The sequence below is a fragment of the Myotis myotis genome, unplaced genomic scaffold (assembly GCF_014108235.1).
Source record: "Myotis myotis isolate mMyoMyo1 unplaced genomic scaffold, mMyoMyo1.p scaffold_m19_p_12, whole genome shotgun sequence".
Lineage (NCBI taxonomy): Eukaryota > Metazoa > Chordata > Mammalia > Chiroptera > Vespertilionidae > Myotis > Myotis myotis.
Genome location: NW_023416316.1, coordinates 7,488,872 through 7,514,062, shown reverse-complemented (window position 1 = coordinate 7,514,062; position 25,191 = coordinate 7,488,872). Strand labels below are relative to the sequence as shown.

At 47.5% G+C, this 25,191-nt stretch overlaps 1 protein-coding gene across 6 annotated transcripts in view; it reads right to left on the bottom strand.

The window, feature by feature from the left end:
- Window positions 1–25,191, bottom strand: part of DENND1A (DENN domain containing 1A) — a 465,276-nt gene that overhangs the window by 39,292 nt on the left and 400,793 nt on the right. For all 6 annotated transcript variants that reach the window (XM_036329707.1, XM_036329706.1, XM_036329703.1 and 3 more), the window contains 6 exons: window positions 20,854–20,958; window positions 20,393–20,480; window positions 18,489–18,529; window positions 16,082–16,153; window positions 14,310–14,366; window positions 6,511–6,642 (listed from right to left, as the gene is read on the bottom strand). In XM_036329707.1, coding sequence (XP_036185600.1) covers window positions 6,511–6,642; window positions 14,310–14,366; window positions 16,082–16,153; window positions 18,489–18,529; window positions 20,393–20,480; window positions 20,854–20,958 — 495 coding nt within the window. The remainder of the gene's footprint in view (window positions 1–6,510; window positions 6,643–14,309; window positions 14,367–16,081; window positions 16,154–18,488; window positions 18,530–20,392; window positions 20,481–20,853; window positions 20,959–25,191) is intronic.

Sequence of the window (25,191 nt, the reverse complement as noted above, 5' to 3'; positions counted from 1 at the left end):
CTGTGGCCACAGGGCAAGGACTCCCTGCAAAGCCACTGACTCCGAGCTGACTCTCCCAGAGGAACTTGCTTGCGGGACATAATTTATTTTCAACATTTTATGTTTTATTTCCCCTTCCCTACTGCGATAAACTCCCCACCTTTGGCACAGAGAATTCTAATCGGGGAAAAGGCCTCCTCCGGTCTCACTGAATCAGATTTCCTGCTCTTGTCCTGCTGGGCTCACTGTCTCCCTGGCAGGGAGCTGGATTCCGAGCTGCGGCAGCACAGGCCTTGGAAGGAAGGCTGTTCTAGGCTCTGGGCAGTCCTCTGGCAGAGCCCCTGCTGCCACACTGTGAATGCAGACAGACTTGGGGACGTGGGAGGCCTGTCACTCACACACGCACGCACAGGCACCGCAGGGCACAGCTGCCCCTTTGTGGTTTCTCCTGCTCTGTGAACGGATGGGCTGCTCACAGCACGAGGAGTGCAGAGCTGCCTACACCCTGTCCTATGATTCACCCTTTTGTGAACTCACTCACCACTCGGTCGTCCCCCAGTTCTCACTGAGCAGTCCACCTGTGCCAGGCCCCGTGGGTGCGAGGACAGAGAGATGAGGGACAGCAGGTCAGGCATAGGGACAGTGCTGCCCAGAGCAGGGAGGGCATGGCTCTGCCTGGAGGAGCAAAGAAGGGCTTTTTGGGGGAAGGGTGCTTGAGGCGGACCTGAGGGGATGACGGAATTTTGTCAAGTGGAACAGAAGAGTAAGGACACCCTGGCTGTGGGGACGGTAGGAGCCAGTTCACCTCTGGGCTCTTCCACCGCCAGACGCCCATAAAGAGCGGCGATGTTGTGCTGGGGACTAGCGAGAGGAAGGGCGTTGCCCAGTCTTGCAGGGCGGGAAGGAACTGCCCAGGAGTGGAGGATGGCAAGTACCTCCAGCCCAGAAGACCCAGCTATGGGCAGGGGGCTTGGGCAGGGGGGCTTCTGGCAGGACGCTGAAGGCTGGGTAAATTTTTCTAAGGATGGTCTGTGACCAGGGAGGGAATCCTGAAGAGGGACCCACATTCCCACCTATCTCAGTCCTTGCTGATGTTTTGTGACGCCCTCTGTGCCTCACAGACCAGTGGAGAAGAGTGACACGCGACCCAGGAATATGAGGGTCGTCGACGCAGTGGTGGAACTGGCATGGGGCAGGTTTGGGGAAGGCCAAGGACAAAGGAAGACATTGCAGTGAGGGAAGCTGGTGAAACCGGAAGGGTGAAGGGCAGATTCCGGGAGCTGCTAGAACAGGGGTGGTGCTTAGAAGGCACAGGTGTGGCCGAACAGAATCTGGGGGGTGGGGGTGGGCACTCAGTCTAAAGGAAGGAGGACTCAACACAGCTCCCAGCACATAGCCCGGCTCAGACCGCCCACCCTGCTGGACTCCACACTCATCCTCCGCTGGGCTCCAGCTGGCCAGCCCCATTTCCATTCCTCTGTGCACTTCACTAGGGTCTTTCTGGAGACCATACCTTGGGCCAAAGGACTGATCCAAAAGGCAAGAATTCTCTCCTGCGGCCAGTGGAGAAAGCAGTGGGGACTATGTGGGCAGGTACAGGAATTCTGGGGCTTTAGCAGGAAGCCAGCTGCCCCCCATCCTAGAACAGGCTCAAGCTGTGGCCGTGTTAGGTCTCTCAGGTTCAGAACCATCCCCAGGTACCTGAGGCTGTCCTAGGAGAATGAGCTCTCAGCCTAGTCCTTGAAGCTGCTGAAGAGCAAGGTGTTAATGAAATATTGCGTTTATCTGCACTGCTCTCCAGCAAGGCAGTGACGAGGTGGTGGGCACCCCTGAGCATGCTGGCAGGGAATCACTCCGGGGACCAAACTGGTTGGAGTTTATAACAAAGGAAAAGGGAACTCTCAGATGCCCTGTGGCAGGATCACACAGCACAGACCTGCGCCTTTCAGAACCACCAGATGGATTCCATCCGCAGGATTAAGTTAAACCACCCAATGCGGGACTGTGGGCTCCCTGAAGTCAGGGACCATGTTACTGTCACCCCTGTTTTCACAGGCACGGCACTGAGTAGGTACCAGTGATTGCTGAATGAGTGAGGGAGGGTCTTGGCTCTTTCTCCACCCTGGGCCCTTGATCTCGGCTGACTTGTCACACTCCATGCCCAGAAGCGATCATAGGCAACTGTGCTCATTGCCATAACCTGCGACCTCTGGCCCTGACCTCCCTGCCATGCCCTGACCTGCCATTATTCTTCAGTCCCCTCTTTATCTGGTGCCCTGGGTGACCTCTGACCTTGATTCTCAGCCATGCCTACTCTCTTGGTTTCATGATTTCCACAGCTCTGGGTGTAAACCTGTCTGCTATCAGACAAGAGAACAAAAGCTGGGCTAGCATCTCCTCTCTGGCCTCTGTGCCCAGTTTTCAATCTGATCTGTTGCCCTTCTTTTAATAACAGTCTCCCGATTTCCTTTCTAGGGGCCACCCCGCCTTCACCTCTTAGGTATGTGTCTCAGGCAGGGCCTGCCCATGGTACACGGAGACCTGGCACGATGTTTGGTTCTGAGGTGGGTGTATGACTAAGTTGGTTTAACGAGTGAATCCCATGCCTTGTGTGGAAGTCACCAGCAAGTGACACTCACTCTCCTGCTGGTCTGACACCTGGAGGGATGTAGTCTGAGGCCACTGCAGTCACCTTGCCACCAGAAGGGAGAGCCTGCCTGTAGAGGCTCCAGTAGAGGAGGCAAAGCCAAGAAATGTAGCAAAAAACTGGGCCCGGTTGACATAACTTGATACCCGGATCAAGCCATACATGAAGCCAACAGTTTTCCTTTTGGATTTTATGTCTCTGCATCCCAAAGTACCCTAACTGACAGGTTCCAAGTATAGGTCCTGCTTGTGGTCTTTGAGCTGGACTGGCTCCTGACACCCCCAATACTAGATTCTAGAATCTGTACTTCATCCTCTCCACCCACTGCCTCACGGACGTGCCTCTCGGCGGTGAGATATTTGGAGGCACGGGGCTATGCTTGCTCTGGGAATGGTCTGCGTGTCTGTGAGTGCGCGCTGGCGTGTAATTTTTTGGCCGCCCCATTTGAAGGCAAGTTTCGGACTCCATGGTATTTCACCCCTAAAGTACCTCAGTGGTTACCTCTTAGGAATGAAGACAAATCCCTACCAACCATGATGTTAACAATGCATCTATCACACCACCTAACATCCTAGTCCATCTTCCAAGTTCCCCAAGAATGTCTTAAAAATCCAAATTAAGTTCATTCTTTGCATTGGTTATGTAGCTTAGTCTCTTTTACAGCTAAAAGCCTTGCTTTATTTGATATAAGCGAGGGACGCCAGGCCTTTCCTCTCCTCAACTGCTCTCTTCCTGGCTCCCATTCTCCCTGGGTGCTCCATCCTGGGAGCATGGGGGGGGGGTTCCCCAATTGTCCCTGCCCCTTTCCCCACCCCTCCTTTCCTGGGGTTTAGACCGTAAGAGCTCATAAAAACACAATGTAAAATGAGAGAGGCTCTAAATTCCTATAATACAAAGATGTTCCTACTTGCAACATCTTTATTTGTGGAAAGAGATTTTGAAGTAGTTTTTGGCTACTAATGGAATATTCATTCTTCTTCAAATGAACAGAATTATAAACATAACAACTGAAATAAAACAAACAAAAAAAACCTTGCTGGACACATAGCAAGTACCTCAGAATCAATCACTTATTAATCAATCTAAAAATCCACATCAATAATAAAATCCCAAGATGTTTACTGATTACCAAGCCCTGCAGTGAACTTTCCAGAGGCTCATATTCTTATGGGAGATGACAAGCACTAAAGCAATGATTACAAGGTTGTGTGAGACGCAGAGTATGTATCAAGTTCCGGGGCTCTGCAGAGACAGGGGCACCCAGCTCCTCCCTGAAGCCTCTGCCTGGCGAGGGCGCTGCCATGGGACTGTCCTGTGTCTCCGAGCTGGTGACGTGGCCCTGGCAGGTCCCTTCGGACCGTCCCTGAGCTCTAGTTTTGGGACCATAGAATGCCGGTAATGATCCCTTCCTCCAAGGGCTACAGCAGAGGGGACACATGTTTCCAGAGGAGAATGTATACTGTTGGGGCTGAGTGTTTAGGTGATACATGGATAGGCACTTAGAAAAAAATTTTTATATGCCTTAGAAAAAACTTGGACTAGTATATCAACCCTATGATTTTACCAACGTCGTCGCTTAAGAGGAGGCTAAAGTATAGATGGCGGGTCTGAGTCTGTTTAAAGGAAAATATCACATAAAAAAGTAGTGCAGGTGGTAGGAGAGTGTGGCAGAATTTCTGAAGTGGAACCCAAAAGGTTGTTCTTTGAGAAGAACGTCAAGCCCCTAAAATTCAGGCCTGCCAGTAGCAGGTGCTCTTGAAACGCTATCTGTCCCGGTCGACGGCCCATCAAACCAGGGGAGGGACTGAAGGACAGCCTTGCTGGGGGCAAAGCTGGAAAGAGTTACAAGAAAGGGCCGGCGTTTCCCGGCCCATCCCCCCAGCAGCTAATCTGTCAGCTAATGAAGAAGCAGTGGCGGCACAAGTGAGCTAGCAGGCAGTTCACTTACAGCAAACTGATTAGGAATGTTCAACCAACAGCAGACTGTGGACCTTTCCAGAGAAAATAAATAGAGTGTAGACTGTATGCAAATGTGTTTGTCACTTTGACAGCACGTCTCAATTAAGGCATCTCGCGGCTGCGGGTAGGCTCTGCGGTTGCAGCTGTAAGGGAGAGCCCGCTGCATGGCTGATACTCAGGGCTTGACCTTAATCCGCATGCATGCATTAAAAAAACCCCTGCCTTCCTGTACACTTGCATAATGCTGGCAGCCACGTGAGGGAGGTGACAAACGGGGAAAAAAGCCACTTTCATCCTCTCCAGTTTACAGACCTGTGAAGGCACAGACAGCTCTTATTTCAACAGAGTTTGGGGTGGCTTTTTTAATTGTTTGTCCCCCATCCGCGCGCACACACACACTCTTATTCTGCATTTAGCTGGGAATGACATTAAAGCATCTCTACTTCTTCCTGAAATGGAAAGAAGGTCTCTCTCCGTTTCAAACAGGGCCTCCTTTTTTTGTGTTTCGAAAATGGAATGTTTAACACCATGAAATCCCTCTCCCCGCCCCCTTTCTCTGTAATGGGCTCCAGACTCCAGCAAGGGGCCCTTTTCATGGGAAGGCTCGTGTGTGCAGGAATGAGGACAAAGGAAGGCAGGAAGCTGGCTCTGGAATGCCACGCTGGCGACAACGGCCGGCTTTCAGCAAACCGAGCCAGGGAACTGGGGCCTGAGCTGTGATGAGGCAGCTCTTCAGGGGTGCAAACATCAACGAAATTTGAAGAGAATTATTAAGCAAATGAGCTCTGCCCCATGGACACTTCTCTCTTATGCTATATTTAAATTTTTATAATATCCCTTTTAAGTGTAAAATCAGAAAAGGAGTGGCGAGCCTCTCCAAGTTTAAGATGTATGAATATATTATCTAAAAACATTGATTACAGAGGAAGATTCTTATGTTTTAACAAACTCACACCTTACAATCATAACCCACAGCAACAATTAGTTCCCTTAATTTCTAAATAGCTCTATGCCAGGTACACAGTAGGCACTTGATAAAATGTCTGTTATAAACAAACATTTTAAATGTGTGCTTCTAGCTCCTTTATGTGATAAAACAGCAATCATATTTAAAATAAAATCATAAAGACTATTTAAATTATGCCTCATCTAATCAATGGCTAAAGAATCAGGTGATTTAAGATTAAATAACCTTGCAGATTCTTATTACAGTCATATCTTGTTAATGGAGCCATTTCTTAGAAACCAAAAAATTATGACTTTTGCTAATCCAGAGTAGTAGAGGGTACACCATCTTTTTCAACCAAAAATATAAGCACCGATAAGATAGGGATGAAAGAAATTCAGTTCCTATACAGAGTATAATGTTCTACTTAAGAGAGAGAAAAAAATCAAGCAGTCAAATTTTCAAATGCTCACTCAGGTCGCTGAAATAGTTGGCTACAGAATCGAGCCCCTAGAACAAGTAGTGCAGTGTTTACTGTGAGAAGGAGGACTCCCGATATTGATTTTCAGGAAGTACATTAATAAAGAACTCCTAATTGATTTTTTTTAAGACTTCGCTTGTTGCCTTTCATTTGAAGGTGCAAAGAAGGGCCTGGGATGCTAAAGTGTTCTAATGAGATGCTTAGCTGACAGAGGCACCTTAAAAGAAGTGCCTGGGGTGGGAGGCGGCAGTTGCATTTAATGACTTCATTCCAGAGTTCAGCGAGTTTATGACCAGAGCCATGCTGTCTCCTCAAAGTTTTTGAAAATCCCCCTTCAAAACATGTTTGCTCCAAATAGACACTGGAAGATGTGCAAACTCCATGGGATTGTTTTAGCAAAGAGAGCTGAAACGAAAAAGCGCCGGCTGTATGCGCCACAGCTTCTGCTGAAAAGCAAAGCAAAGCAAACCCAGACCAGTCAGAGGCCAGGGTACATACCTGTCCGAAGTGGACTGTGATTGGCCTTCGGTCTTCTCGGAGCTTGGGGTCCTTGGCCTCCACCAGTGGGGACGGCACAGTCTTTGGTAGCTGCTCTTCCAAAGTGGGGGCACAGCCATTCTCGGTGATGTCCTGCAGGGAGAAGCCAGCCAGGAGTTGGTGACGGGGTCTTGGCACCTGCCCCTAGCACAGGTGCTCCCTCCAACCTCAAGGCGCAGAGCCAGGCCATGGAACTCCCTCTGGGTCACTTAGAGCCATCTTCCTGCTAGCGATGAGGGAACTGGAAGGCTAACTTGGCTGTTTGACTTTTAAGGGCTGGAGAAACCCAAACCATGGACATTAAATTACAAAGACAACATAGTAATTCACAAACTGCGGGGAGGAAACCTTTCATTCTACTACTTTACAGGGCTGTTTTCATTTTTACATATTAACGTTGCCCTCATGCAGACATTTAAAAATTACTTGCAATCACAGCTCGTGCATAACTTCACATTCTATTTTTCCTCCTATATCATAAGCATCTCCATGGTGCTGCATAGTCATTATAAGGATAATTTTAATGGATACATGGTATTTCATTGAATGACCATACGGTTATTTAATAAACCATCTTACTACATCAAACATTTATGCTCTTACCTTCCCCCTAAACACCACAGTGATAAACATCGCAGTTTTTCTTTCTTTTGGATTATTTAACAGAAATCTTTAGGAATGACATTACTAGGTCAAAAGATGAAACCATTTTTAAGGCTTTTTATTCATTCTAACAATTTGCTTTCCAATTTACACCACTACCAGCAATGGCAGCGCTAAGAGTTTCACAGTCCTCGTTAGCCTTATCATTTTAAATATGTATTGCTAATTTAAGAGGTGAAAAAAACGAGACCTCATTGTTGTTTTAATTTGCATTACTTTGATTATTTGAGAGTGTGGACATTTCTCCCACATTTGTTTACCAGTGATGTTACTGTTTGTGAAAATGATGTGTTCATGCTCCCTCTTTCTTAGCCCTAATCTTTCTGGCAGAGAATGAAGAGATGGAAGTCTGAGTTAGGATTCTATGACTTGGAGAAAATTTAGGTTGCCAAAGTAATGTTTTTAAATTAAATTTACATTTAATTTGTGCTTCTGATGAGTAAAGTCAAATTAAGGAAAGGAAAAGCCCGAATGTGCGGCTCCTTTGGCAGCTGCCAGTAGCTGACGGCGCACAGGGTTCTTGGGGATGTGTGGGTGGTGCCCATTTGTGTGCGGAGGACAACATGATTCATTCAAGTCATGACATTGCTCATCTTCAATGAAGCAAGGCAGAGAATCAATGTACAAACAAGATACATTTAAATTGTTATTTTTCGCCAAGTAAAAATAACTTGTAGAAATAATAAATACAATTTCCAATTCTTTTAATTACCAAAACAAATACACATTTTGGTTAACAAAACACACACCTTAGCGCTCATTAAATTTTGCATATAAGGACTTAACCATTGATTGCTCTTAACTTTTTAGCCAGATAGAGACTGGGACACTTAGAGGAACAGGGTCCCTTACTGAATAATAATGCATTAAGGATGAAACATATGTAACAGCTAAGAACTTCAGTCTCCTCATGTGTAAAATGGGGATATGGTAGCTATGAGGAGTAAAGGGTAAAGTAACATAAAAGCGCCTAGAGCATTAATAATGGACTGTATATGGTACTCAATAAGCTATAGGAATGTGTGTGTGTGTGTGAAGTCAACCCACACATCCAGCTGCAGTCTCTATACTTCTTGATAACAACACAGGGGATGAGTACCTCTTGGTTTGGCAGGCAGGGCTCACATCAAGCGGCCCACAAATCTTAGCCTGGCTGAGGCTCAGTGATGAGAGAGGTTGCCGACAGCCAATTAGAAATGGCTCTTTTGGAAAGGGGCTGCCCTAAGGTGCTCAGGTCAAGTGGAACAAAGGTGGGGAGGGACTCCTTCTGTGCCAGAAAGTAACAAAGGGCAAAAGGGGGATTTTGGATCCAGTGGGGTTACCCAGAGGACAGACACAAGAAGTTGAGTAAAGCCAAACAGTAAAAAAATAAATAAATAAAAAATAAATGAAAATCACTTTTTGTTTAGGAAAAATATTGCAAGTGTGTGTGAGTGATTGGCTGGAAAAAGAAAAAAAGAAAAAGAAATAGAGCAGTTAGGTACCATGGTAAAGAAATACTGATGATGATAAAAATTATAAGATGATATAGAGCTATTTTAAAAAAGGATGTGGTAGTTTTTAGGAAAATGTCTTAGTTTAAGCTTATAGGTAATACAAACATTGTCTTCTGGTTTTGTTTTTCACCACTAGTAGCTGTCTGATCTTTCCAATTCACTCAATCTCTCTGCAACCTATTTCTTTATTTTTACAATGGGGAGACCACCTCCTGCTTGGGAAACTTCAAAGCCAGTGGGACAATGGGCTAAATGAGATGAGATGTGAGGAAGCTTTAAGAAATGTTACAATGCTGTGCAAATTGAAAGTTAAATCCTTATTCCTGCCAAATGGGAAGCACACCATCTAAAAAGAGCTGCCCTGTGGTGAGCACCTCCTACTGGCGGGCACTTTTCCAGTCCCTTGACCCTCACTATCACACTCAGTTTCCACAACAACCAAGAGGTAATAGGAGGATCATGCTTTTATAGGTGAGGAGACAGGGCTCAGAGAGGGCAACTTCCTCAAGGCCACACAGCTAGAAAGAGGAAGAACCCAGAGCTGTCTGATTTCTGGCATTTAAACCCTTCCAACCCTAACAGCAAATGAAGGTTTCCTGGGTTCAGGAGGTGCTCAGCAAGTCATCAGCTGTGCTCGCCTTCTCAGAAACCCCTTTTCTTAAACGACCCTGTGCTGCCATGCCTTCTAATGGGCACTTATTTATCTTCTTATCCCTATAGACTGCGAATTCCTTGGGGTTTGGGTTCTCTGCCCCAGAGCCTGGAATATAGTACATGTTTTCTAATAAATCTTTGTAAAGTTAGAGTTGCCCATTTGGAAGGCAAATGTGTCCAATATACAAATGTGCTTGTGCGTCAAAAAGTAGTGCAGCATATTAATTTTATTTAGAGGACCCGAAGGTGCGAAAGACTTCTTGCAAAGTCCCAAGGCTTGCCCTACCAATTTATTAACGTTGGCACTATACCTTCCACCTGGGGAAGGACAACAGCTTCCTCCCTGGAGAGCAGAGTGTGGGAGGAGCCCTAGCCAAGAAAGAAATAGGGCCAGTTCACATCCTCTGTTGCTAGCAGAAGTCTTACACATAGTAGGGATCCAATAACAGCAAGTCTTGCTCCCCAGGGTTAAATACATTGTGGTCTAAGTGCTAACTGAGAAGCTGCCAGCAGAGGGGATGGGGAAAAGGCTGTCTCAGATCCTTCTGGTGGGAATACAATGTATAACAAAACCCTAAAAGAGGTGCATGTCCCTTGACCCATTAATTTAATTTCTAGATATTTATACTGATGAAATAATTAAGAATTCCTGCAAAGTTTTATCTATGAAGATATTTGCCTAGACAAAATTGGAACTAACTTAAGTATCTAACAATGAGATTGACTAAATCATGTATATATGTCCCTCAGACAAAATTTTAGGTACCTATTTAAAACAATGACATGTGGAAGAAATAGTTAGTGGTCTGGGAAATGTTTAGCACATAGTTAAGTGAAAATGCAGGTTAAAAAATGAGATAATTTTCTTCATTTGTCTGATTAGTTTAATTTTCTTCAATTAACATGCTTTCTGTTTATAAACGGAAAACATACTGACCATCAAAATGTCATTTTAATGAAGGAAAATCAAGAAGCAGACAGGAGGGGCAAATCTTCCTTCCTGAAGGGTCACACAGAGACACTAGACAGAGCTATAGATCAGAGGCCACCACAGGGTGGCATCTCTCCCAGATGCAGGGTCAGCATTTGCTTAAGTCCTTGGACAGAGTGCCCATGAGAAGGCAGGAGGCAGGAGCCTGGAGGAGGAAGGGGCTCTCTGTGGCCTTAGGTAGGAGCCTGGTGTGGGTTGGACATGGAGGAAGCTCAAGCTATGACTTCATGAGGCAGAGATGTGAGCAGAGCGCTCTGAGCCTACGGGAGCTAGAAGCACAGCTAGTTGAGCGGTGGATGGCAGCTGGAGCACTCCAAGAACCACCTGGTCAAGGAGGTGGGAGGTGTGAAACGTATGAAAGGTTTTAACCAGGGGAGTGACTCGGTCATAGCTGTGTTCTAGAAAGATTGCTCTGGTGGCTGTGTGGATGACCAAAAGGGAGGTGATCTCATGCCAACCGTGTCCTCAGGGCATGTGCACCCGGGAGTATGGGCGGACGGGCTGCTCCAGATGTGGGACATGAGAACTGGACAGGATGGAAAACTAATTAACTGAGTGGTTACTAAGTTTTGCTGTTAAAATCCCTTACCTCTTCTAATCCTTAGAACAATCCAGTAAAAATCTCTCTCTCCTAGTTTATAGATGAGAGAAACTAGCTTCACAGAAATGAGGTAAATTTCTCCAGGTCACACAGTTAATATCTTATACAACCAGCACTGACTCTAGCTCGTCTGCCTCAGGAGCCCAAACATCTGGCCACAGGTTGGGGGTTTAAAGAGCCCGAGTGTGTGAGGTGGGGGCTTCCCATCTCCGACTCAGATTGCTGGTCTGCATTTTCGGATTCGGGCGGTGCCCTTCTTTTCCAGTCTCCTTCACACCACAGCAAATGCAAATTAAAATATGAATACTGATGTCAAAACAATAGCCAAAGCTGGAATTTCTGTGATGGAGACGGCGGCGTAATGTGTCTGGAGACCAGGAGCTGACAGTTGTGTGTTAAGGTGTGAAAATGTCTGTCCTACAAGTATCTACCTGACCTCCCTGCCCCCGCCACGTGCTTACTCACTCCCTTCAATACACTAGGGAACATTGGGCCAGAGTCTCAAGCCTTTGCTAACCCAATGGTGAGTCTGCTCCTTTTAATCAAAGAAACTAAATTAACAAGCTTGATGAATCTTTTGAAGATTTAGAAAGATCAAAGATTTAGAGACTTTAAAAGGGGCCGTGAAATGGACCCATTTGATGAAATCATTTTGATACTGAAGAAAAAAAGATCATTTTTCAAGGATTCCACAATCGCCCCCCCCCCCCCCCCCCCCCCCAGTGGAGACCTTACTGCCCTGCAGGTGAGGAGGAACAGGGAATTCTGATGCCAGCCTGCAGGGTGCTGTGAATGGGTGCAATCTGGGGACAATCACGAGCCCCACCAGGTGGCCTTCTTATCCAGGTCGGGCAGGAGATGCTGGGGTGTGGGGCATGGGAAGTGCTCTATTCTCCCTTTAGGAAGCAATGCCTGGGTAGCATCTTTGCCATTTCTCTTCTTCCTAATTTTGAGCAAGTCAGACTTCAAAGGAGGCCAAGCTGTGGAAGAACTTGACTACCTTGCTCCATTTACCCAGAGAAATATGTTATCCATCCTTCTTTTTTTGTTGTTGGGCTGAAGCAGAGCAGGTGTGAATAAAGCCACGCTACAGTATCTATGACAATTATTTGCCAGTGGTCACACAGATACCCTGAAAGCTCCTGCTTCAGATGCTTTGAAAATCGACAGCACAAATGAACAAGGGATGGAGAAGGGGCCCTGCTCAGTCATATTAGAGATGGACCCTTCACATACCATGGTGACCTCTCCGCAGGTCGGCCCCACATTTTCTATTTGCAATTCAAACCCAAGGCGAGAGCACAGAGGGCAAGACTGGGTTCTTGATTATATCTGCGAGGTCACCATTGCTATGCAGCTGGAGGAGGCCAGGTGGCAATCCAGTACATTTGAAAATTGGATCTTTGTTGGGAACTGCTTCAATTTCATAGCAGAAACCAAACTTGATGTGTCTGCATTAGACGTGTGTGAGAGCCACAGAAGTATGTTGCCATTGCAGGGGGGTGGGGGTGGGGGTGGGGCGTGAGGGAGGGGAACAAGAAAGCCCAGGAAATATTTCCTACAGCAATGAGGGGGTCAGAGGGAGCAAAATCCGACATTAGCTCGAGAAAGGAAGCTGGGAGCTCCGCAGAAGACCGGGTCCTGTCTGCACTGAACAATGCTAGTTTCAATGACAAAAGAGCTCCTCCAAGCACCACGGCAAAGTATCAGGTCTGGAGAGAGCTGTAAGACGGAAGGGGGAAGTGAAAATTGAAAAGGGAGCACTAATGGATCTGTCAACAGTCCTATGGTGACAACCACGTTTCTATAAAATGCCTTCACCATCTGTGTCACCTGAAATGTACTGACACTCTATAGAGCACTACCTCCTGAAGCTATTCTGGAAAAGGCTGGCAGGGGGAAGAGGAGAAGGAGGAGAAAGTCTGCTTCAGATACCATCCAGGAAAGAAAGGACAGGGAGGAGGTGGCAGGGAAGGAGAGAGAGATGCGGCTGGGACAGAAGATAAAAATATATATATTTAGGTACTTAAGTAACATCCGAGTAAAGAATTCGACCTGCCGTTCTCGGGCAGGGTGCACCAGACCATGGTTAAGGTCTACCTGGATGTACATGACAAGATTTTTATTTCTGGACTTGTATCTTAGCTGCTAAAAATTCACTCTCAGCTGAAACTAAGAATTTAAAATGCTTGGAGCAAGTTATTTTGCGATTAAAAGCAAGGAACCAATTCCTTTGACCATTTCAAGTTAATGAGAGGTCCTTTCTGACTTCGTAAAATTAAAACTGCTTTTATTTTTAAAAAACTGCCGAGATAGACAAAGGCCCTTATTAGAGCGGTACATTTGGGGTGTGTAGGATAATGAAGGTAGTGATCCCAAACATCTTTTGGCAAACAAAACAATTGTTTCAGGAAGGCAGTATGAAATACTGTGGTGGTAAGAGCAGAGATGCTGGATATAATGGATCTGGAATCTAACCCTGGCTCAGCCAGCCTCAAACAGTGTGACCCATGGGCAGATGACTTCACCTCTGAGCTGTAGTCCCCTTACACATAAAACAGGAATAATACCCCCAGGGTGGTTCTAAGGATTCGATATGAAAGCCCCTGGCCTGGACCATCCTTAGTGCTTAATGAAGATGGCAGCAATAACAATGATGAGACATTCATAATAATATGAAAAGGTCCTGTCTGTTACACTCACCTCCCTGTACAATCTAGAGAATCAAGTGGAAGGACTCTTAATCAGGATATAGCCTGTATGATTTTGTACAATTTTACTGATAGTCCAAAAAGACCGTCAGAGCCCCACTCTGTCCACGCCCCGCCCCCACCCCAAAAAATATCTCAAATACAAACTGCTGGGCTCCTCTGGGTAAAACCACCACTGTGGGGAGAGCCCGCAGTGGCCTCCTCAAACCCACCCTTTGTGCCCTGTGTCTGCACAGTGGCCACGTGCATGCCAACCACGGCATCCTTTCTCTGAAGATGCGTCTGGGTTTGGGTTACAGCTGGTCCCAGGTCAGTTGTAGGAGGGAGTGGTGCTGAGATGGGGATACCGAGCCAATTTCTGGGTGGGCCCCGAGCCCAGTGGGGTGGGGAAGGGATAGACCAACAATGGTAACTTGCAACTTGCTTGCCTTTGTGGGTTTAAGCCAGAGTCTTAATGATATTTGAAGACAGTTTTTGTCTGTGAATATTTATAACAGTGTGAGAACTCCCAGACAGCTGGTAATGCATTTTGAAGTGTGCTAACAACACCGTATCAAACAGCCTCTATTGATCACATCATACTTTTTTGTGGCCACGCGTTTCATACACGGTGCTTATACATTTTGAATAAGAACTTCAAGTACCTTTTGCTTCAAGCGGTTTTTCACCTCTTTTATTCCCATTTTTGCATGATCTTTTGCCTGCATGAAAAATTAATTTAAGTTAAGGTTCCCTTTCTGTTCCCAGCAGGGACTATGCTTGATTTCAGTCCGTTGTGAATCACCTTCTCTGATTACTAGAAAGAAAGGAAAAATGGGATCATCAAGTTGAAAACATAATGGCTATGAAAACAAATACAATGTTAAAAGGTTAAAAAAAAGCCTTTAAAGAGGCTACAGAGATTTTATTTTTTGCATTTTGATGGCACCGCTATCCCCCCACCCCCGCCCCTTTTTGCTCTCTATAATTATGTATCTCAGCAGCCTGACAGCGACCAGTAAGAGTTGAGCAGCGTTTCTGGCTGCAAGATTCAGGGTCGATTCCATTTCACCAGGGCAGAGCCTTGGGACCGGCTTTCTGGCCAGGCTGAATGGCCTGAGCGGACGCATGACTGGGGTTCTCCAGAGCCATTTCTTACATCTCATTTCGACAGACACCCTGGCTTTTATTTTCTGTCACTTTAGACCTGCGTGGTTCTGTTGGCAGCCACCTCTCTGTTAAAATAACTACAATTTAAGCACAGAAAGGACTAACAAAATTAAAAATGGACATAATAGAAAACCACCCCAGTTAAGCAGCTCAGAGTCAAATCAGAAGCAAGAGAAATCATGAGAAACAAATACTTGAAGCTTGTAAAAGATGCAGCACCGGGAACGGACGTGTTCTACTTCCACGCTGCTGTGTGCACGAGTTTCACAAACAGTGCATTTCCTTTAGGATAGTGATGAGAAACGATGAGAATGTGGGACAAAAATTAGGGGGTGTCTCCCACCATGAACACTCTTCAGTAACCTGCAAAGGAGCTGCTTTATTTTGGCATAATAATGGGGATACACAAGAAAGGTTTGCTAGAACACCCGAGGGACCATGCCTTCAGGTCTCAGGGACACTGGCATGGAGCAGCCAGAATTTTAGTTACCCAGCCTACATTTTAAAAGCTAAAACCAGTAGCCTCCCATTTCTCTCTTGTGGCAACTGTAGGCAAAATACTTTAAATTAAAAATGTCACTTGCCTGTCCCTGGCCAGTTTGGCTCAGCAGTTAGAGCATCATCCCATAGACCGAAGGATCATAGGTTCAATTCCTGGTCAAGGGCACATACTTTGGTTGTAGGTTCAATCCCTGGCCCTGCTCGGGGTGCATGCAGGAGGCAACCAATTGATGTCTCTCTTTCTCTCTCTCTCTCTCTCTCTCTCTCTCATTCAAAAGAATCAATGGAAAAAATATCCTCCAGTGAGGATTGAAAAAAAAAAAAGTCACTGGTGGCCTGGTCATAAAATAGCAACATTAAATTACACTAAAAGCACTGAGAGCTTCAGGAACAGTGCAGCAGCCAAGTCACCTCTGTAGATAGGATCCGGTGAGTTTAAGAGCTGCGTCATGCTGCCCAGACAACATGGCTCAGTGGTTGAGCATTGACCTATGAACCAGGAGGTCACAGCTTGATTACTGGTCAGGGCACATGCCTGGGTTGTGGGCTCAATCCCCAGTGTTAGGCTTGCAAGAGGCAGCCGTTCAATGATTCCCTCTCAGCATTTATGTTTCTCTCTCTCTCTCCCTCCCTAGCCCTTCCTCTCTGATATCTATCTATCTATCTATCTATCTATCTATCTATCTATCTATCTCAGAAATATATAGGTGAAGTGCATGCTAAGGAGCAGATCTGTTCGGGTCCTGAGACCAAGACCAGTACTCACAAACTTATAGACAGTCTTCATGGCTGGGTTTGCTTTCGTTTTCACAGTGTTCAGAATTGCTCCACTTCCTTTCTATAATAAAAATGTCAATTAGTAATTCGGACTGAAGATGTAGTAGGCCAACACCAACAAAAACCTCTTCTCTTTAATCAAGTTAAGCAACACTGCAAGAGTGTAATTTAATTAGAGAAATAGAAATAGGCTTGGATGGTAACTGGTCCCAGGCAATTAGTTATGGCCATGGCAGAATCACTATGGGTGCTGGGGTGGGGGATGGGGATGGTGATAATGAGCTGAGGGGGACTCTAGGCTCAGTACTTGGCTTGGCACCTGCCCACTGGCTGGAAGGAAAGCTCGTCATAGGCTCTCTGAGGTAAGGGCTTCGAGATAGTCTAGTCACCAGGACAGCACTGCGGTGATTTTCATAACAATGGACTCTGTGGCTAACACCAAGCCGGGGGCAGAAAACTGGGGCCTGATTAGCAGCACTCCTGGCTACTCTGGAAATATGCCACCCTCAGCCATGCACCTTCCTTTGTTCACCTTGTGCTGTTTTTTTAATCACTTTGGTATGCTGCCTTCCTTAACATCTAGAGCTTGAGAAAGGGAAAGACTGAAGAGCCATAAATATTAATCATGGCTTTAGTAGAAATCCAACATACTGATTTGTTGGCTAAGTTTCTCTAGGTGAGCAGGGGAAGAAGGGGAAACCGAGAAGGAGGAGAGGGGAGGAAGGCTTTCCCAGCACATGAAGGGGACAATGAATGGGTATGAAGCACATAGACAGATAGGCCCAGGCACTGTGAGGGCTCACCGAGGGGATTCCCTGTGCTAGTCTCTGAGGGTACTGAGCACCAGAGGGCTGGTCTCTGCCTTCAAAGACCTCCAGTCCAGGGAGTATACCAGGGTAGGCAACTTCACCCTGAGGTGGTGAGAGCTGTGCTGACTGTGTGCACAGCAGTGTGGAGGAAGCTCATCGTTTGCAAGGTCAGAGAAGGTCTTAGAGAATGAAACATTTGGCCTGGTCCATGAAGGATGAGCAGGAGTTCATGTGGGGATAGGAAGGGTAAGAACATCCTAGGGGTAGGAAATAGCACAAGCACATGGGCAGAAGCAGACAGGCCAGGGTGTCTGTGAGTGACAAGTGCTCCATGTATCATGGGAGGGATGGCGATTGGGGGCCAGATGGGGTCAGCTTTCGAAGGCCAGGATCAGGAGTCTAAACTCTAGAGGATTTTTAATAAAATGCATCAAATAATCAGATTGGTAGTGGCTCGGAAAGATAATTCCAACAGACCCGAATAAAGAGAGACAGGACCCAGTGAATATATGAAAGAATAAGATATAGTAATGTAGTTAATGGGATCAACTTTTAGCACAATTTTGGGAGACTGTCCATCTTAGAAATTTTGAGCTTTAATTAAAAACATTACAATTTGACCTAGAAAGCATTCTATGTTGCAGGACAATATGAAATTTTCACCTACTCATTTATTCCATACTGCTTTCCAAAATTACTCAGTATTTAGTTTCAATGGTCCTTTGGAATAGTAAAACTCTCTTTATCAATCAATCAACAAGTCCTTATTGCTCATCTATGATTTGCCAAGTGCCATGTTTGGCCATACCACAAGAACAAAAGAAGTCTTTCATTGAGGAATTGCTTACTCTCGGCCAACTGCAGCCACTTCCAAAGGACCCGCCTTGGCAGCAGCGCACTTGGCCCACAAGCAGGGAGAACACTTATCACATTATGTTGAAGCTGCCTGTTTACGTGCCTGCCTCCTGAACAAGAGGGGAGCTCCCCCGGAGCAGGGCCTGTGTCTGCTCTCCACGGAATCCTTGTCCCCTGCGTGGTGCCTGGCACACAGGCCTGCAGTCCACACTCACTGATAAAGCCAGGTAAGAGAAAGGCAAGACTTTGAATTTGTCAGTGGCTTCTGAAGCCCTAAGCTCCTGGCTTCTAACGCAACGAGACACTGTTCACAAGGACAGTGAGGGAGGAAAAGGTCTCTCAGTGATGTGTTCTCCACCTGCCCAGAAGCCTTGGCTCTGAAACATACTGCAGAGCGGCAAGAGGCATGTATTTTTGGTTTTCCCATGACAATTTCCCAATTGCCCGGGCCCTGGAAGGAGACAGCCAGAAATGCTCTAAGATGACGACATCTACTTGACACGCCTTGGCCAGCGTCCTAGGCTGAAGGCTTCTCCTGGCTCTCTTCACCCTCACCAGGATGACTTTGGACAGTCTCATCCTGCCAGCTCCACCTGGCTTTACAAACAAAAGCGTCTTCAGCTGACAGAATGGATGCCCCAGGCTAAATGACAGCCTCCTGGGTGTCGGGGAAGAGCAGGGCTGCCAGGAGGCTAAGGAGGGCCCAGGTGGCTGGGAGAGGAGCACACTTACCCTGACTGTGGAGAGCCACTGGTGGTACAGTCTGTCACTGCCTGGGGAAAGAGGAGTCAGAGAGCTGTCATTTAAGGCAGTGATGTGCGCTCAGGAGTTTCCCCAATTGCGTTCACCAGGCAGGCCTGGGAAAGTTCAAAATATGGAGAACATGGAAGCTCCCGGGCCCCACCCCCTGAAGGAGGCAGCGGCTAGTTGCTGCCACAGGTTTTCTTTCTGAGAGATCTAATCCCATTAGTGCCCGAGGACAAACCAGGCTTCCCCACCACCTTCTGGAGAGAGGGCAGGCCCCAGAGCCCATGGCCTCATTTCAGCACCGCCCACGTTCTGCCACTCCGTCAGTGCTACCTTTCGACAGGACCTTCTGTTCCAGCCTCGAGGAACGACCGGGGGCTCCCTGACTGTGCACCCTCAGTAACACTGCTCCCCTTGCCTGGCCACTGTTCCCTCCTCTCCGGCTCAGTGCCCTCAGCCACCAGCTCAGATGTTATTTCCACTACAAGCTTCCTTCATCTGGATGGGGACACTCCTTTCGAAGTCATTTTCTCTGAGGCCCAGTGAGCCACCCCAGGGCAGGGGGCACCGGCCATGCATCCCAGGGCAAGCACACTGCTGGACACGCACTTGGCGCTCCACGCGCTGGCATCATGTAGGGAAAGGAAAAGAAGCTGTTGTTGGGGAACTTGCTCATTTTATCTGGTGGGATAAGGACGTCTCATCGGCAAACAGCTTTTCTAGATGCTCCGAATGGCCTGACTTACTTTACCAACATAGAAGGCCCATCTTCTCCAGAACAAACACTCAACTGTGAGAACTACTCAAACCTGCCTCCTATGAAGCTCTCTCGTTACACAGTCAGAATTCAGAGCCCCATTCTAATTGTACAAAAACCTGTTTCTACTGCTTTTCCTGCATGGATTTAGTTTGCATTTGTCTTTAGTTATGTGTCACCTTCTCCTACCAGTCTAAAGCCCCCGAGGGCAGAGCTGGGTCTATCCCTCCTCTATGGGACTCTGGACAGACAGAGGCTTTGCACTAGTCCATGACGACCGTGGGGCTCCCACTCTGGCTTCAATGATGATGCTCCCCAAACAGCCAGCCTGTAAAAAGGGTCCTGCAGGTGACATTTCACCTGACTGAGTTTAGGACAGCCAGCTGGATGATCAGCAGAGTCCAGACCAGACACATGCCCAGCAACAAGAGGAGGCCAGCAGCACGATTATTATTATTTTGCTTTTAGTTTCTACTTTGCTGCCAAAGACTGAGGCTTGGGACTTGGAAAACATGCCAGACGGGGTTTCAGGAGGCAGGGTCAGCCACTAACACCTCTCGGGGCCTGGCCACTGGGCGTTAGATGCCCCCTCTGAAACATGAGAGGATGAGCCCTCCAGTTCTAAAGATATGCAGAGACCAGGCACTGTGATGATTTTCACACTTTAAAGACACAGTGACTGAGCAGGTCCTGTGCCCGGGTCTGTCCTGGCTGACGGCACAAAGCTTTCCTCGCGGACTCTGATTTAGCTGTAACAGGAGTCCTGTGAGGCAGGCACTGTCACTCTCAGCGCAGAGATGGACACATTTCAGCTGAAAGAGGCGAAATGACTAGGCCAGGTTATTGCTGTAGTAAGGGGCAGAGTCCCGATCTGAATCTAGTTTTCCTAATATGGCGCCTTGTGTATTTTCCATGGCACCATGCTGGCCCTGGCACAGAGGATCACAGAAGGGCCAATGTGCATCTCATCAGAAACGAAGAGCAATTCCTCAAACACTGCAAGGCCAGGGTTGAAATCAGTTCCTCCATAACCCCCAGGGATGGAAACAAGAAGTCACTGCCGCTCCTTGCCCAACACACCCTATTCCCACGCACAGCCCGCAGAACAGGAAGAAAATAAAACGCTTCTCACCAGCATACTCGCCCATGTTGATCTCCTCTTCAAAAACATCACTGAAACCTTCACCGGAATTCAGAAGGTCTAATCTACCATCAATAAACTAAGAAAGAAAGAAGAGAACAGAACTGTGCACACGGGAACAAGGAGCAGCAGTGCTCAGCCGGCACCTGGTGCATGACCAAGGAAGGGCCTTAGGAATTGTGCGTTTCAAAGAAGCGAGTCTCCAAACTCTGGCTGCATGGCTGTGATAACCTGTAAAACTACATGGCATATCTGCAAGGGCCTGCCTGGTTTCTGAGCACCCTCCTCACCCAGTCCCCGTCCCCAGACCCTCTTTAGCTGTGGGAGTCCCACCCATGCCTGCAGCCTCAGTGCTCAGTGAAGGCAGCTGCAGAGCCCCCCCCCCCCCCCCCGCCCCCACCAACTGTCCTCTCAGGAATTCAGACGGAGGCCAAGCTAGGGAGGCCAGGCACCTGCTTGAAGAGCTGCAGCTGGGTGGCATTCTGCAGGAACTGCCTCATGGCTCCAGAGCGATGGTGGGACACGAAGGCCTCCTCACAGAAGGTGATTGGCTCCCCCTGGGAGATGGAGAAGGGGAGAGCATGGTTAGAGGAAGCGGGTGTGGGGTCAGCTCTTAAACTCGGCTAGGCGGTGCTTCTACATCTGCTAATTGGATTAATTAGATCCTCATCTTCTTGGTGAAGTGGCCGTTATCTGGATGGCATTCTCATCTCTGGACGAGAAGGCTGTGTCAGGGAGGAAGTCATTGCCCAAAGTCACAGAGCTGGTAGGAGGTAGAGTGAGAATCAAAGGCCGGGTTCCACACCCCCCCACCCCTCTCCCCCTTGCATATCCCAACAGCAAGTCAGTGGATGGACCCTCCAATGCAATGATTTCCAAATTTTTCACTTTTAGAAGCTGGACCTTCTTCAGACAGCACCTGAAGCAGAAGGAGCCAGCTGCTCTGGCGGCTGGCTGGGCTCTCCTGGCCTCGAGGTCTCCCCTCCCCACATCATCCCCACTCCCGGCACCTTACAGTCCTTAAGGCATCAGTTGGGGAACACCCTTTGAGAACCATATACCCTGAGATCTTAACCAATAGCAAATGATCACTTAAAAATAATTATTTATATGAAAAGCAGGGATGATTAAAAAGAAAATGTACCATCCAGTCAATTTTGTGCATATGCTGTTTGATAAGGAAGTTTGCTTTTACCAAACTACATTTTATGAGGCAAGAAAATGACACCCTAAGCTTAACAAACATCCCATCTTGTAGTCAACACCCCAGTCCTTCTTTGAAGGATCCGGAGTGCTCACCCACACAGAGAAGGCTTTAGTTTTAATGGGGTATTCTTCATTCTGAAAGATCAGACTTTTATATCTTGAACTGACTTAAAGGTACCCCTCGCTTCACAGACTTGGTGGCAAACACAGAGATGTTTGAAGCTCCACTTTTATCCTGCTTTAATGAGTTACCTAAGTGTTAAATTTACTGTCTAGCTGTTATAAATTCCAAAAGTTCCTCCTGCTTCAATCCAGGCAATATTAGCCCAGCAACTGGGCAGACTTGTTGCACAAGGGCTGCAAGGATGGCCTCAAAAAGGTAGGCTGAGGGGAATCTTTATTTTTATACAGTTACACCCCTAATTTTACAAAGGATCTGGGGCAGCTTACACGAACACACAGAACAAAGAAAAAAAGGAAGCTGGAAAAGACAAATATATTAAATTTAAGTATTTGGGAAAAGAGTATAGGATTTCTAAAATTAAATTACAAAATCAGTTCTGAGCTTCCTGGCTGTTGAAGCAAAAAGGGAAACAATGCAAATTTTACATTGTCTATGAGAAAAAAAGCATACCAGTTCCTCAGAGTTTTCATGCCATTTATTACTGGTGCGGCTTTACACCTTCCTTGCGAGGAATCAGCTGGTGATAACCAGCTAGCCCAGCGGAAGGCCACTCTGTGGCCTGAGATTCTGCTCCTCACCCTTGGGACCAGAGCAGGGCAATGACTTCTCTCTTCAGGTGATCTCCATGAGCACTGTGGAGCTCACACGCTGAAGGGCTCCTAATAAATAGCGTCAGTTCTGACGTCTTTTTGAGCTCCAAAGCTATGTCACCATTCCCACCTGGATGGCCCACCAGCACTTTAAACTCAAAATGGCCCAACCCCCTAATTGCACCCCAAATCTAGCTCCTTCCTTCCTTCTCTCTCTCTCTCTCTCTCCCTCCCTCCCTCCTTCCCTCTTTCTCTTTCTCTCTTTCTTTCTCTCCCCTTCCTTCCTCTCTCCCTTCCTTTCTTCCTTCCTTCCATTCATCCATCATTATCCATACCACCCACAGTAGACCTATCAGACTTCCTGGTCCTTCCCATTTACCAGTGGAATCTCAGGTTTGTCCTTGCTCTCCATCCCACGACTGGCACTGAGGTGTGGAGGTTTAACTCCATGCCCCTTGCCTGTGTCATTCCTCCCAGTGCCTCCGCTTCTTCAGGCAGAAGTGATTTTAAAATGCAGATTGCATCGTGTCACTGTCCTAGTTAAGAATTTTGCAGAGACGTTACATTTGATTGATTGATTAATGTCTGCTTCTTCCACTAGGCTATACGTGTGCAGGAAGGGTACCTGCTTTGCTCAACATTGTACATCTGGTGACACGTGTATCACATACATGGGTCCTGGGTGGGAGAGGAAAGTCTTAGCTCCTTAGATGGGCACACAAATCTTTCCTGAGCGGACGGACACTCACTTACTTTTCCAGAGTCCTTCTGTGTCCCTTTCAGTGGCCCCCAAATACCTTATGCTCCAAATGCACCTCCTAATTACAGGTCGTGTCCTTTCCCACTTGTTTCCTTGCTTTTACCAGTTCTATTCCTTCCACGTGGACTAACCTTCTCGTAAGCACAGGTCTTTTTGCCACAGCCACTCACCCCTGCCTGGTGCTCCCATAGTGCCTTGTGCACCCCTGGGGGCTGGGTAATCTGCACCAGCATCCCCTGTGACCAGGAGCTGGAGAGGGCATAGGCCCTGCTGGATTCATCTCTATACTCCCTGGGGACAGTGCAGGGTCAGCCCCTGATGGAAGCTCAGGGATGGGGTTAAAGAACCACAGAATGAGCTTGACTCTGGTTCCCATCACAGGAGCCCTGTGGTCTCAGTGGGGCAGAGCCACCGCTCGTCTGACAGGTAAAGAGGACTCAAAGCACAATGCCAGGTGGATGACACTTGTGTCCAGGGAGTTGAGAGCTGCTCGAGGAAATGCTTGTTGAGTTGTTAGCATTCACTCTGGAGTTTGGGCTCAGCATTGTCAGGAAGGAGAAGTCTACTGAGGGACCAATAAATGCAAGAGTTTGCTGCCAGATCTGTAGGTGAGAGTAGCCTGAGGCAGGAGTTAGCTGCAGGAGAGCAAGAATCTCATACTTGGGGGACACAAACATTTTGGGGCTGTTGTCTTCTTACTGGAGGTGACACTCCCCTGGATCAGATGTGTGCGTCACAAAAACAGACCAAAGGACACAGCACAGTGGGAAAGATTCAGGGGAAATGTGACACTGGGGGCTTCTTCTGCAAAGAACTTGAGCATCAGCACCAGCTTAGCGCTGCTGGGTGTGTGGGGGACACGACAGGTCCAAGGAGTCAGAAGGGGAGAAGGCTAGTCCTCCCAGGGCAGCAGGGCAGGAAATGTGCCCGTGGGCAGGTGAACAGGAGTTAGGTGGGCACGTTCCACCCACTGAAGGCACTGTCCTAACCCTGCTGAGAGGCAGTGACACTGTCCCCAGGGTCCTATATAAAGGTCTGCCTGGCAACAGGCAGAGGGCTCATTCCCCTGGAGTTCCCTTCTTTTTTTTCCTTTACATATTTTTATCGATTTTAGAGAGGAAGGGAGAGCGAGAAATAGAAACATCAATGATGAGAAGCATTGGCTGCCTCCTGCACACCCCCTACTGGGGATTGAGCTCACAACCTGAGCATGTGCCCTTGACTGGAATTGAACCTGGGACCCTTCAGTCCACAGGCCGATGCTCTATCCACTGAGCCAAACCAGCTAGGACTGGAGTTCCCGTCGAAGAAAATGATAATTATTAACATTTCACCTAATCTTTACAGAATAACTGAGGCAAGGTAACCTGCCCAAGATCACATAACCTGTACATGGCAGAACTGGGGCTTTGTACCCAAGTGGCCTCTGAAGCCCAGGTGCCGCCATCACCCATATGCCCACTTCTCTGACCTTAGTTCTAACTGTTTGCACTCGGGCATCTGCTGGAGAGCAGGAGCGGTCTTCTCAAAGGTGGAGCCCCTCAGGTTCTCCTGCTGAACCTTCAAAGCACCAGCCACTCAGAGAGACACGCGGCTCCTGGGAGCAGGCGAGCAGGTGTGAAGGATCTTACTGCCACGAGCCCTCCAGGATGCCAAGTCCCTTCCACCAGCTTGTCCAGCTGCTTCCTGCAGCAGAACTCCCCACCCCCCCACCCCCCACGCCTGCCCCAGCCCATTCTCTGCAGTGGGAGAAAAGCAAGGTGTCTTGCTAATTCCCTCCTTTGTAAGAAGGCGGATTGAGTTCTCCTGTTAGGCTGATTAATTAAACCTTTTGTCTTCTTAGGTGACACTCTAGGAGCTGGGGCTCCTGGCTGATAGTGACATTAATCCAGGGAAGCCAGGCAAGAGCAATCAAACTTAAATCACATTAGAGTTTTCCATCTATGACCCTCAGGACAGTTAAACACAGCTGCTTAACCCTATCAGGGACTTTGTCACAAAACGATAAGTTTACTCTTGGATCATCTTCTTGACATATGGAGTCAATAGA